Source organism: Xenopus laevis, chromosome 4S (genome assembly GCF_017654675.1).
Source record: "Xenopus laevis strain J_2021 chromosome 4S, Xenopus_laevis_v10.1, whole genome shotgun sequence".
Taxonomy (NCBI): Eukaryota; Metazoa; Chordata; class Amphibia; order Anura; family Pipidae; genus Xenopus; species Xenopus laevis.
This window is the reverse complement of record NC_054378.1, coordinates 21,444,914-21,458,390: the sequence shown is the minus strand read 5'-3', so window position 1 is coordinate 21,458,390 and position 13,477 is coordinate 21,444,914. Positions and strand designations below refer to the sequence as shown.

General features: G+C 46.9%; 1 protein-coding gene across 2 annotated transcripts in view; it reads right to left on the bottom strand.

The window, feature by feature from the left end:
- Positions 1-13,477, bottom strand: part of dennd2b.S (DENN domain containing 2B S homeolog) — a 65,667-nt gene that overhangs the window by 43,457 nt on the left and 8,733 nt on the right. The window contains exon 2 of one of the 2 annotated variants that reach the window (XM_018260346.2): positions 10,492-10,546. In XM_018260346.2, coding sequence (XP_018115835.1) covers positions 10,492-10,508 — 17 coding nt within the window. In that variant the 5' untranslated portion in view covers positions 10,509-10,546. Of the gene's footprint in view, positions 1-3,882; positions 4,288-10,491; positions 10,547-13,477 lie in introns of those variants that run through there. The other variant, XM_018260347.2, reaches the window with a different exon arrangement.

The window sequence follows — 13,477 nt, the reverse complement described above, 5'->3', positions numbered from 1 at the left end:
TCAGGTCTCTCCCTTGGGGTCTGTGTTTTGTTGAGGTGGCGCTGACTGAAATTCCCCTAAACACGGTGCGCCTGACCTGAATTAAGGCCATTGATGACGGCGGCCCCCATAACTCAACTCAAGAAAGCCCAGGCTCCTGTACTGGAGGGAATAAGTTGTTAGGGAAACACTGCAGATGGAGTCTAAAAGCTCCGGCGCTTCTGGACAATAAGCAGAGGCGTCTTTAAGTGCCACGTGACGTGATCCCATGCAAGTTTAACCCTATAAAGTGCACAGACATTAAGGACTGAGTAAGGGAAGTACCAGAGGCACAAGTCAATATGTGAACTATGCAACCTGTTTTAATGTTTTTTTAGAGGGATTGCTTCCCCTTTTATTACTGCCCACAAATAACCCCCTAGTAAGTCATTTTAACTTGCAGCTTCATCTCATTGCTTGCCTGACTTGAGGGACAAAGGTGAAACACATTTTGGGTTATTTTTGGGGAGGGACTAATTATCAGCCTGTCAGCCAATCAGCCGCAAGCACTAATCTAGGGAACCCAGGCTCGTTATGGACTTCGTTCAAAAATGTAAATCAATTGGGGGAGGGGTTGCTGCACCTGGCCAGAACCTTCTCCTGCTTCCAGGATAAATCAATTATTTTCCTATCTCCCTGCCAAGGTCAGCTGGTCCCTGAGCGCCAGTGAAAGAGCTGGTACTTAGCAAACTGGCCAATAATGCAGCTGCTTAAAGTCGCAGTGCCCACTTGGCAGCGAGTCTCCAGCCACGTCACTGCCGACTGTACAAGGAACCTGCTTCATGTTCCCAAGGACGCAAAAGCAACATGTTGTTATTTTCAGCCCACAAGCACAAACTGACAGCTGATAAGGAATGTGCTGCCAAACTGTCAGCTCAGACCTCATGTAAAGTGGTACACCGTCCTCTCTCTGCCCCATGGGGATCTGCTCTGTAGAACTGAACCCAGAGCTTTAGGCGAGACCTTACCAGGGAGATTCCAGCAACACCACAATGGGACAAAGCACCTTATTTGCACCCATAGACTGGAAACTGGAACTGGGAATCCCGTATTAATTAGCCTACATGTCACCCCTGAAATCATCAGGTAGAAGGTTATTTAAGAATTTTGGATTTCGCCAGCAAATATAAATAGCAGTGTAGTCAGCAGCATTAACTAATATACCTGTAATAAGCTATAACCTCATACTGTACTGTCTAAGGGAATCGATATGGCAACTCCCTCCTCCCATATGTATAAAAACAAATATAAAGAGACGGAATGTTCTGGGCACACAATAAGCTATACCCTCATACTGTACTGTCTAAGGGAATCGATATGGCAACTCCCTCCTCCCATATTTATAAATACAAATATACAGAGACGGAATGTTCTGGGCACACAATAAGCTATACCCTCATACTGTACTGTCTAAGGGAATCGATATGGCAACTCCCTCCTCCCATATGTATAAAAACAAATATAAAGAGACGGAATGTTCTGGGCACACAATAAGCTATACCCTCATAATGTACTGTCTAAGGGAATCGATATGGCAACTCCCTCCTCCCATATTTATAAATACAAATATACAGAGACGGAATGTTCTGGGCACACAATAAGCTATACCCTTATACTGTACTGTCTCTAAGGGAATCAATATGGCAACTCTCTCCTCCCATATGTATAAATACAAATATACAGAGAAGGAATGCTCTTGGCACACAATAAGCTATACCCTCATACTGTACTGTAAGGGAATCAATATGGCACCTCCTCCCATTTGTATAAATACAAATATACAGACAAGGCCCCATATTACACACAAAGAGGGTGTAGGTTCAATTTGCCTTATCAGGACAGAGTGTTCTTCAGAGGTGGAACACAACAGAGATAAAGTCACACAGTAAATACTGTATGGAGCTGATCTACATGTCATGTTGTAATAAAGAGATGGTAGAGACTAAAACTGAAACTAAATAAAACTAGTGGGTCTGTGGGAGGAAGATAATGAGCTGATACAAATGTCTGCAGGATTGGATCAGCCAAGGCCTGTTAGGATTCTGGGAGTTGTAGTCCAACATTGCCAGGCTGCATACCTCCCAACTGTCCCGTTTTTAGAGGGACAGTGCCTCTTTTGACAGCTCAACCCGCAGTCACTCATTTGTACTTGATAGTCCGGTTTTTCTTTTCTAACTTAACTGGCTTTTGGCAGAGAGCCCAGAACAGCCACCAGGTGCAGATAAGATGCTTTTGTAACAATTTGGAGACAAGCAAACAAGTAATTGTAACAATATAAGATAACAGGTCCCTTGGGAAAAGTTAGACTCACAGCTTAAAGGGCAATTCACCTTCATTAGCAAAACTGTAATAACTGAAATAAACCACAGAAATATCTTCAAACTTTCATAACCTGCCAAATATTGTAAAATGAATATGGTAATTAGGGGGTGTGTCCTCTTCCATTACTATTTGCTGCACTCAATAGGGAACCATTCTGCAGACTGTCCTAGGACAAGAGAATAAATGTCCAACCTGCTGCCCTCCAGGTCCCCTGAGAACTTAAGACAGCAGGAGGGCCACAAGCTGAACACCCCTTTACTGAGAATGTGGTACATTAGGCTGCGACTGCATTTGACAGCATAGTTCCCCTTTAAAACATATCTTGTGTATCCCCCCTCTCCTACACTGTCTCCCTGTTGTGTTTGCCTCCTTCCTGACGGCATTTTCCCAGGAAAGATCAGAGAGCCCCATGCCAGCCAATCACAGAGCCGCCTCATTGTCCCATACAACACAAAAGACGCTCTGTTTAGAAACCACAGGAACTTGTAATCTGTCCATCCGTCCCCAAAACAAAATAGACTGACAGACAAAAAATAAAATAACTGCTGCGGGTCCACAAAATGCTTTTCTTCTTCCCCCAAATGGTCCAGGACACCAGTCATAACTATTTCCCATTTTCTTCTCAGGGTTTTGTTTATTGCTATTCCCAGCCCAGGCAAAACCCCCCAGTTAAAGGCTCAACCGCTGCCTTTTCACATCAATACGAGAGATTTTTGTCAAGTTCTTTCTTCTTTTTTTTTTTCGTCCAAATAGAAGACGCTTTATAACTGCAATCGCTCCCTGTGATCAACCTACCCCACACCCCCCCAAAAGCCCACCGGGGACAGTGCACTGAAACGGTAAACTTCGGGCGACTACAGAAAACAAAACGCTGGAGATATACATTGTAGCCGGCAGGAAGGCAGTTCGGGGAGAGTAGTCGCCCCGAAGAAGAGGAGATTTGTCGCCGGCGACTAATCTCCCTGAATCTGACCGTTTCTCTGTCCCTTTCAAGAGGCACAAAAAGAAAAACATTGATTTCTAAAAATACCTACAGAAAAAAAAAAACAGGAAGTGAACTGTCAAAAAAGTTAAAAAAGGGAATTTAATTCCCCCAGAAAAAGCATGTGCCCCTTATCCTATGTCATTTCCTGTCCTGGGGGGCGGGGGGATCCCTTAAAAACAGGTAAATAGATGGACGTGAACCCCCTCGTGTTCATTTACACAAATGAGGGATTGGTGCTTCTCATTGCTGCATGTTTTGGTGCGTGCGCAGGAGTCACAACCCACAGTGCAGCCAATATTTATATATATTTATATACATTGTATCAGTAGAATCCATCAGCTGATGCTGCCTATGAAATAAAGAATCCCTGCCGCTGGTACAAACCCAAAGTGATACAAACCCCCCCCAGAACTTTTCTTTCTTTTCAAATTCTTTTTCCCACCTTCCCACCGGCTTCAGTTTGGGGGGCAGCAAACAAAAGGCTCTGCTGAATTGAGTCTGGAAGGTTAATTCCCTGCTATTTAACCCCTCGTGTCCCAGCCCCCTCTCCCTATTACCTCTCCAGGGCAGCGGCACCCCCGGTTCTCCATGCTGACGTTTGTATCTGGCAGACAAATCTACGTCCTAAGGGCAAGTTCCCATGGAAAGAATCAGCATTGAGGTCCCTCCGACCGACATGTGCCCATTGCAGCCGCTCTCTGTGCTTCCCCAGGGGGGATTGTCATGGTGACCGACCCCCTTAGCTCCTGTTTGGGGATAATTTCCAGCCTCTCTGTTGTTCTCTGGGGGCCGAGCTCTCACTCACTCACAGTCACTCACAGTCACACACAATAGGGGAGGAATCCATAGAAATGCTGCCGCCGCTGCTGCTGTTGGAGCCTTTTCATCAGAAAGAGACTTTTTTTTCTTTTCTCTCTCACATTCCTATTTCGCTCCCTCCCAGCCAATCCGCTTGCCCTGCTGACACTGCCGCTCCAATGTACATCTGCCCCCGGCACAGGCTCTGCCTTTCTCTCTCTGTAACTAAATTTAAGCAACTTCCCCATATTTACGAATTACAACTGTGTGTTATATAAATATGGAAGTGCTTATATGCACTGCTGGTTCTGACTCTTGAACTAAGCTGAATTTTTTTAATTTGAGATTTCAGCAGTTATCTGGATGTAGCCTCACAATAGTATTTTGGCTGCTGCGGTCTGACCCCTTTAATGATTTCTGTTTCCTGTTGTCCCTTTCTCCAGCCTGGCACCCGGCATCAGGGTCGCTGACCCCCCCCCCCCAACCAGAAAGTGTCTTACATTTGTGTGTTTGTGTGCAGGAGTGCAGACCTATTTCTGGGGACAATAACACTGCTTGTGGGACAGACATATTGACACTCTGCTTGCGGGACAGACATATTGACACTCTGCTTGTGGGACAGACATACTGACACTCTGCTTGAGGGACAGACATACTGACACTCTGCTTGCGGGACAGACATACTGACACTCTGCTTGCGGGACAGACATAATCACACTCTGCTTGCGGGACAGACATACTGACACTCTGCTTGCGGGACAGACATACTGAAACTCTGCTTGCGGGACAGACATACTGAAACTCTGCTTGCGGGACAGACATACTGACACTCTGCTTGCGGGACAGACATACTGACACTCTGCTTGAGGGACAGACATACTGACACTCTGCTTGAGGGACAGACATACTGACACTCTGCTTGGGGGACAGACATATTGACACTGCTTGTGGGACAGACATACTGACACTCTGCTTGTGGGACAGACATACTGACACCCTGCTTGTGGGACAGACATACTGACACTCTGCTTGAGGGACAGACATACTGACACTCTGCTTAAGGGACAGACATACTGACACTCTGCTTGGGGGACAGACATACTGACACTCTGCTTGTGGGACAGACATACTGACACTCTGCTTGTTGGACAGACATACTGACACTCTGCTTGTGGGACAGACATACTGACACTCTGCTTGAGGGACAGACATACTGACACTCTGCTTGAGGGACAGACATACTGACACTCTGCTTGGGGGACAAACATACTGACACTCTGCTTGTGGGACAGACATATTGACACTGCTTGTGGGACAGACATACTGACACTCTGTTTGTTGGACAGACATACTGACACTCTGCTTGAGGGACAGACATACTGACACTCTGCTTGATGGACAGACATACTGACACTATGCTTGGGGGACAGACATATTGACACTGCTTGTGGGACAGACATACTGACATTCTGCTTGTGGGACAGACATACTGACACCCTGCTTGTGGGACAGACATACTGACACTCTGCTTGAGGGACAGACATACTGACACTCTGCTTGAGGGACAGACATACTGACACTCTGCTTGGGGGACAGACATACTGACACTCTGCTTGTGGGACAGACATACTGACACTCTGCTTGTGGGACAGACATACTGACACTCTGCTTGAGGGACAGACATACTGACACTCTGCTTGAGGGACAGACATACTGACACTCTGCTTGGGGGACAAACATATTGACACTCTGCTTGTGGGACAGACATATTGACACTGCTTGTGGGACAGACATACTGACACTCTGCTTGCTGGACAGACATACTGACACTCTGCTTGCGGGACAGACATACTGACACCCTGCTTGTGGGACAGACATACTGACACTCTGCTTGCAGGACAGACATACTGACACTCTGCTTGTTGGACAGACATACTGACACTCTGCTTGCGGGACAGACATACTGACACTCTGCTTGCGGGACAGACATACTGACACTCTGCTTGCGGGACAGACATACTGACACTCTGCTTGAGGGACAGACAAACTGACACTCTGCTTGAGGGACAGACATACTGACACTCTGCTTGGGGAACAGACATATTGACACTGCTTGTGGGACAGACATACTGACACTCTGCTTGTGGGACAGACATACTGACACCCTGCTTGTGGGACAGACATACTGACACTCTGCTTGAGGGACAGACATACTGACACTCTGCTTGAGGGACAGACATACTGAAACTCTGCTTGGGGGACAGACATACTGACACTCTGCTTGTTGGACAGACATACTGACACTCTGCTTGTGGGACAGACATACTGACACTCTGCTTGTTGGACAGACATACTGACACTCTGCTTGTGGGACAGACATACTGACACTCTGCTTGAGGGACAGACATACTGACACTCTGCTTGAGGGACAGACATACTGACACTCTGCTTGGGGGACAGACATACTGACACTCTGCTTGTGGGACAGACATATTGACACTGCTTGTGGGACAGACATACTGACACTCTGCTTGTTGGACAGACATACTGACACTCTGCTTGTGGGACAGACATACTGACACTCTGCTTGTGTGACAGACATACTGACACTCTGCTTGCGGGACAGATATACTGACACTCTGCTTGTGGGACAGACATACTGACACTCTGCTTGAGGGACAGACATACTGACACTCTGCTTGAGGAACAGACATACTGACACTCTGCTTGGGGGACAGACATACTGACACTCTGCTTGTGGGACAGACATACTGACACTCTGCTTGTTGGACAGACATACTGACACTCTGCTTGTGGGACAGACATACTGACACTCTGCTTGAGGGACAGACATACTGACACTCTGCTTGAGGGACAGACATACTGACACTCTGCTTGGGGGACAAACATACTGACACTCTGCTTGTGGGACAGACATATTGACACTGCTTGTGGGACAGACATACTGACACTCTGTTTGTTGGACAGACATACTGACACTCTGCTTGAGGGACAGACATACTGACACTCTGCTTGTGGGACAGACATACTGACACTCTGCTTGCGGGACAGACATACTGACACTCTGCTTGGGGGACAGACATACTGACACTCTGCTTGCGGGACAAATATACTGACACTCTGCTTGTGGGACAGACATACTGACACTCTGCTTGCGGGACAGACATACTGACACTCTGCTTGCGGGACAGATATACTGACACTCTGCTTGTGGGACAGACATACTGACACTCTGCTTGTGGGACAGATATACTGACACTCTGCTTGCGAGACAGACATACTGACACTCTGCTTGCGGGACAGATATACTGACACTCTGCTTGCGGGACAGACATACTGACACTCTGCTTGCGGGACAGACATACTGACACTCTGCTTGCGGGACAGACATACTGACACTCTGCTTGGGGGACAGACATACTGACACTCTGCTTGTGGGACAGACATACTGGCACTCTGCTTGTGGGACAGACATACTGACACTCTGCTTGAGGGACAGACATACTGACACTCTGCTTGAGGGACAGACATACTGACACTCTGCTTGCAGAACAGACATACTGACACTCTGCTTGTGGGACAGACATATTGACACTGCTTGTGGGACAGACATATTGACACTGCTTGTGGGACAGACATACTGACACTCTGCTTGTTGGACAGACATACTGACACTCTGCTTGTGGGACAGACATACTGACACCCTGCTTGTGGGACAGACATACTGACACTCTGCTTGCAGAACAGACATACTGACACTCTGCTTGTTGGACAGACATACTGACACTCTGCTTGCGGGACAGACATACTGACACTCTGCTTGCGGGACAGACATACTGACACTCTGCTTGCGGGACAGACATACTGACACTCTGCTTGGGGAACAGACACATTGACACTGCTTGTGGGACAGACATACTGACACTCTGCTTGTGGGACAGACATACTGACACCCTGCTTGTGGGACAGACATACTGACACTCTGCTTGAGGGACAGACATACTGACACTCTGCTTGAGGGACAGACATACTGACACTCTGCTTGGGGGACAGACATACTGACACTCTGCTTGTTGGACAGACATACCGACACTCTGCTTGTGGGACAGACATACTGACACTCTGCTTGTTGGACAGACATACTGACACTCTGCTTGTGGGACAGACATACTGACACTCTGCTTGAGGGACAGACATACTGACACTCTGCTTGAGGGACAGACATACTGACACTCTGCTTGGGGGACAGACATACTGACACTCTGCTTGTGGGACAGACATATTGACACTGCTTGTGGGACAGACATACTGACACTCTGCTTGTGGGACAGACATACTGACACTCTGCTTGTGGGACAGACATACTGACACTCTGCTTGTGGGACAGACATACTGACACTCTGCTTGCGGGACAGATATACTGACACTCTGCTTGTGGGACAGACATACTGACACTCTGCTTGCGGGACAGACATATTGACACTGCTTGTGGGACAGACATACTGACACCCTGCTTGTGGGACAGACATACTGACACTCTACTTGAGGGACAGACATACTGACACTCTGCTTGCGGGACAGACATACTGACACTCTGCTTGGGGGACAGACATACTGACACTCTGCTTGTGGGACAGACATACTGGCACTCTGCTTGTTGGACAGACATACTGACACTCTGCTTGTGGGACAGACATACTGACACTCTGCTTGAGGGACAGACATACTGACACTCTGCTTGAGGGACAGACATACTGACACTCTGCTTGCAGAACAGACATACTGACACTCTGCTTGGGGGACAAACATATTGACACTGCTTGCGGGACAAATATACTGACACTCTGCTTGTGGGACAGACATACTGACACTCTGCTTGCGGGACAGACATACTGACACTCTGCTTGCGGGACAGATATACTGACACTCTGCTTGCGGGACAGACATACTGACACTCTGCTTGTGGGACAGATATACTGACACTCTGCTTGCGGGACAGACATACTGACACTCTGCTTGCGGGACAGACATACTGACACTCTGCTTGCGGGACAGATATACTGACACTCTGCTTGCGGGACAGATATACTGACACTCTGCTTGCGGGACAGACATACTGACACTCTGCTTGCGGGACAGACATACTGACACTCTGCTTGCGGGACAGACATACTGACACTCTGCTTGCGGGACAGACATACTGACACTCTGCTTGTGGGACAGACAAACTGCTGGAAGCAAGATGTGCCACTAAGAGTCCATGATTGCCTTTGTTCCACAAACAGCTGTTGCACCAGTCATGTGAGTCAAGCAATAAGCAGGCCCTGGGTTCAATTGACTCCCCATGGCTGCTGAAGGGCCGACACACATTGTTCAATGTAGGTGCAGTATTGTAATGCTCAGGATACCTGGGGGCACATTTACATATATCATCAGCCAAATGTTTTCTACACTTAATAGGACACAGATTTACCCCCAGATATACAGCCCACTAATCCTGCTTCACGCTCCTTTTATCTGCCATTCAGACCAACCACCTGGTTGCTAAGGTAAGTGAGACCCTAGCAACTGCATAATAGTTTGAACTCTCCCCCCTAGGCTGGGCTATGGAAACCAATAGATTCAGCAGGAACAAAGTCACAACTTTTCTCATTGTGTTTAAAAGCCCCTTTTTACCCCTCTGGCCCAATGGGGATGGAGGCAACATTTTGGGCATTCCTTATAGGGCAGCAATTGAGACTGACAAGGCCACACTGACAGTTACAGCCCATCTCTCTGTCACTTGTGCCCAAATTCAGATGAAATGCAATCTCATCACAGGAGAGTCTCTCATACTTGCCCCCTTGGTGCACTTCAATCCCAGACATTGGGGCAAATCCTTTGCATTTCTCTCATGTGCTGCAGAGACAGTGTAGGGGGAAAGGGGGTGATTTGGTCACTTCTCTTTTGGGGGGCAGCCACTGTATAGACAATAGTCAGAGCCCAGTGCCCAGTGGTGCAGGGAGTTGCTATTCATATCAAAAGACCAAGGGCCCCAGATTAAAGGAGAGCCGGTACTTACTATGCACTTACTATGCACTCACTATGCACTCACTATGCACTTACTATGCACTCACTATGCACTCACTATGCACTTACTATGTACTTACTATGCACTTACTATGTACTTACTATGCACTCGCTATGTACTTACTATGCACTTACTATGCACTCACTATGTACTTACTATGTACTTACTATGCACTTACTATGTACTTACTATGCATTTACTATGCACTCACTATGTACTTACTATGCACTTACTATGTACTTACTATGCATTTACTATGTACTTGCTATGTACTTACTCAGTATGTTCCCTCATTGGTGCCGATGTCACCAGCAGCCGATCTCCTCATCCTCCTGCCACATAACAGAGAAGATTAGGGTTAGGCACATGAAACATTATTGACCCCCAGGGGGCCAGGACAGAGCACCATTACACACATTATCGCATGGGGCGGTAGTAAAACTTTATTTGCAGAGTAAATAGTGCTCAGTAGTCCTGCTGCTCACACAATATTGACTGTAACAGATGGGGGGCCCTGCTGAGACCTCGCAGCCCATCTGCTCTCATCAGATTACTGTACATAAGTCATAGGGAGCGACTGCAAGCTCTTCCCAGCGTTTGTGTATACGGGGCATGTGCTACACAGTCAATTTTGCCCAACTTTATTGTGAATATAGCATACGTCAGCTCTTTCCAGGACTTGTGCAACATAATTTCAGTAGTCAGAATCAGCAGTGCAGAGACTGGAAACAGACAGGAGATAAGAGGGTACCTTGTTTCAATTCACACTTGTAAAACAGGTTGATATTTGGAAGGTTTTGGGGGGACTTTGCTGTGGGGCCCAGTAACATCTAGTTGCTCCACTACTGTCTATGTTACCTCCCCCACTCACAACCCCCATTGTGATATTTCTCCCCATGTCTCTCTGTATTGCGACTCAGCAGAAGGCCGGCTGTTTATCTACTGTAGTCCCAGTATGATGTGAGTTAAGACTTCAGACAAATAAATACGTTTGGAAGCAGCAGCCCCGGCAGTGTAACCGGAGCCCAGACCCCTCTAGGACATTATCTCAGCAGCTGATGATTTGCCTTTAGCCCTGGGAGTTCTGGAACCCGGAAAGCTGATCTCTTCCAAGATAAATCTGCTGCTAATTTCGATCATGATTCAGACCTGAAGCCTCAATTCTCCCCCCACCGCCCCCTGAGCTGTGCACTTCTACCCCAGGGGGGGTCAGGGCAAGATCTAAGCAGATACCCATGTATGGTGGAACCTGCTCCATCATTGAATACTACTGTCACCCCCCCCCCTTAACCCCCACCTCTTTACATCCATCCTAAACCTCCTACAAAGGATGCTGGGAGTTATAGTTGAACAGACAGTGCTACCGAGCAGGTTAAATAACTCCGCATCTGTTATTAGAGACCAAACTGCTGCCCTTACCATCAGTCTTGTACTTAGGGTTGCCAGATGGTCTGTATTTTACTGGCGTGGCCGGTAGAAATGATGGTTGATCCCAATGTTATTAACAGGGAAAAAAGATAAATTTATAGGAAGGCTGGTATTATTTTTCACAAAAGGTGGCAATGGTCTGTGCCAGAGTGCAACTGAGTCTTAAAGCCCCGACTGCCCTGACAGCCTCTGATGCTGAACATTCCTTCTATTTGTTTACAAACAGGGTTTAGTTTCCCTTTACTGTTCTGTAAATGTCCAGTAAAACTAAAACTAATGAACTTTGGCTGTTCTATACAATGAGGGGATCCAGCAACAGTATCTGATGAAACAGCGCCCCCCCGGTGGGCAAAATGCTGCAATGGAACCTGTGAGTTTTGCACAAAGAACATTCCTCGGCCATGAAGGATGAGCCCAGCAGGGGGAATATATGGCCTTATCAGTCTAATATTGATCGTTGTACTGTGCCTTTAATAATCTAGGAAAATGCAGGGTTCCCCGCAATCCATTTTAGAAAACAACTTACAAATTGAAGGCTTAGTTATAGTTGAACCCTGTGACACAGACAGTAGCTAAAGGTGGGAAAGACTTACATTGGCCATCTGGTTGAAAGCATTACTTTTACTACTTCTATAAACCTGCCCCTCTAAGTAGAACTAATGTTGCTGGGATTTGGGGCAGAAGGAGTTAACTAACTGCAGTCTGGGCTGAGACACCGGCCACAGAGCTTCCTGTTAGCCAATCGCTGTTTTTGGGTTTGTGTCCTTTTTTGGTCTGAATGTGACCGACTGCACATGGAGAATGCACAGAATCAGATGCTGCATTTATATGGGGGGAGGGGGTGCGCTGACTGCGCTGGAACTCTTATGAGATTCTTCGATTTCCAAAGTCGCCCGAAATTGCCTCACGAGGAAACTTCTGGCGACTTCGGAAAATGAAGCGCTACAAGTGCCATCCCACCGGCAATTTACATTCAAGCCTGCGGGAAAGCAGGGGAAAGCAGTTCAGGGAGATTAGTCGCCCAGAAGAAGAGATTTGTCGCGGGGCGACTAATCTCTCCGAATCTGACTGTGTGTTTCTGCCCTTAAAGGGGATTTGACACATTGTTTCAGGAGTCAGAACCAAAAGTGCAGAGAATATTTACAGCCACACACTTATACTGCTGTCACTAGCAATGACAGTTACACAGACCTATAAATAGAGTAAGAATGAGGAATGAATGGATATTGGGAAGTTGTATCAGGAGTCAGAGGCAGCAGTGCAGAGAAGAGAAAGGGACAGACACAATGACAGTTACACAGAACTATAAACCCAGTAAGAATGAGCAATGAATGGATATTGGGAAGTTGTATCAGGAGTCAGAGGCAGCAGTGCAGAGAAAGCGACAGACGCAATGACAGTTAAAGAGAACTATAAACCCAGTGAGAATGAGAAATGAATGGATATTGGGAAGTTGTATCAGGAGTCAGAGGCAGCAGTGCAGAGAAAGGGACAGACACGATGACAGTTACACAGAACTATAGACCCAGTGAGAATGATGAATGAATGGACATTGGGAAGTTACAGTTTCTTTCATTACATAAAAACAGTTTGTGGATGTAGTTCCCCTTGAATGAATGGATATTGGGAAGATACAATTTCTTTCATTACAAAAAAAAACAGCTTGTGGATGTAGTTCCCCTTTAATTCTGCTATAGGAATGGAGCACTGATGCCCCTGCATGTCCTGAGGAAGTGCAGTACTTACTGTAACCCTGAATCTGATTCACAACTTAACTGACCTTGGGACATCCTGCCACCTAGTGGCCACTGAAAGAATGAGCATAATAAAAAAAG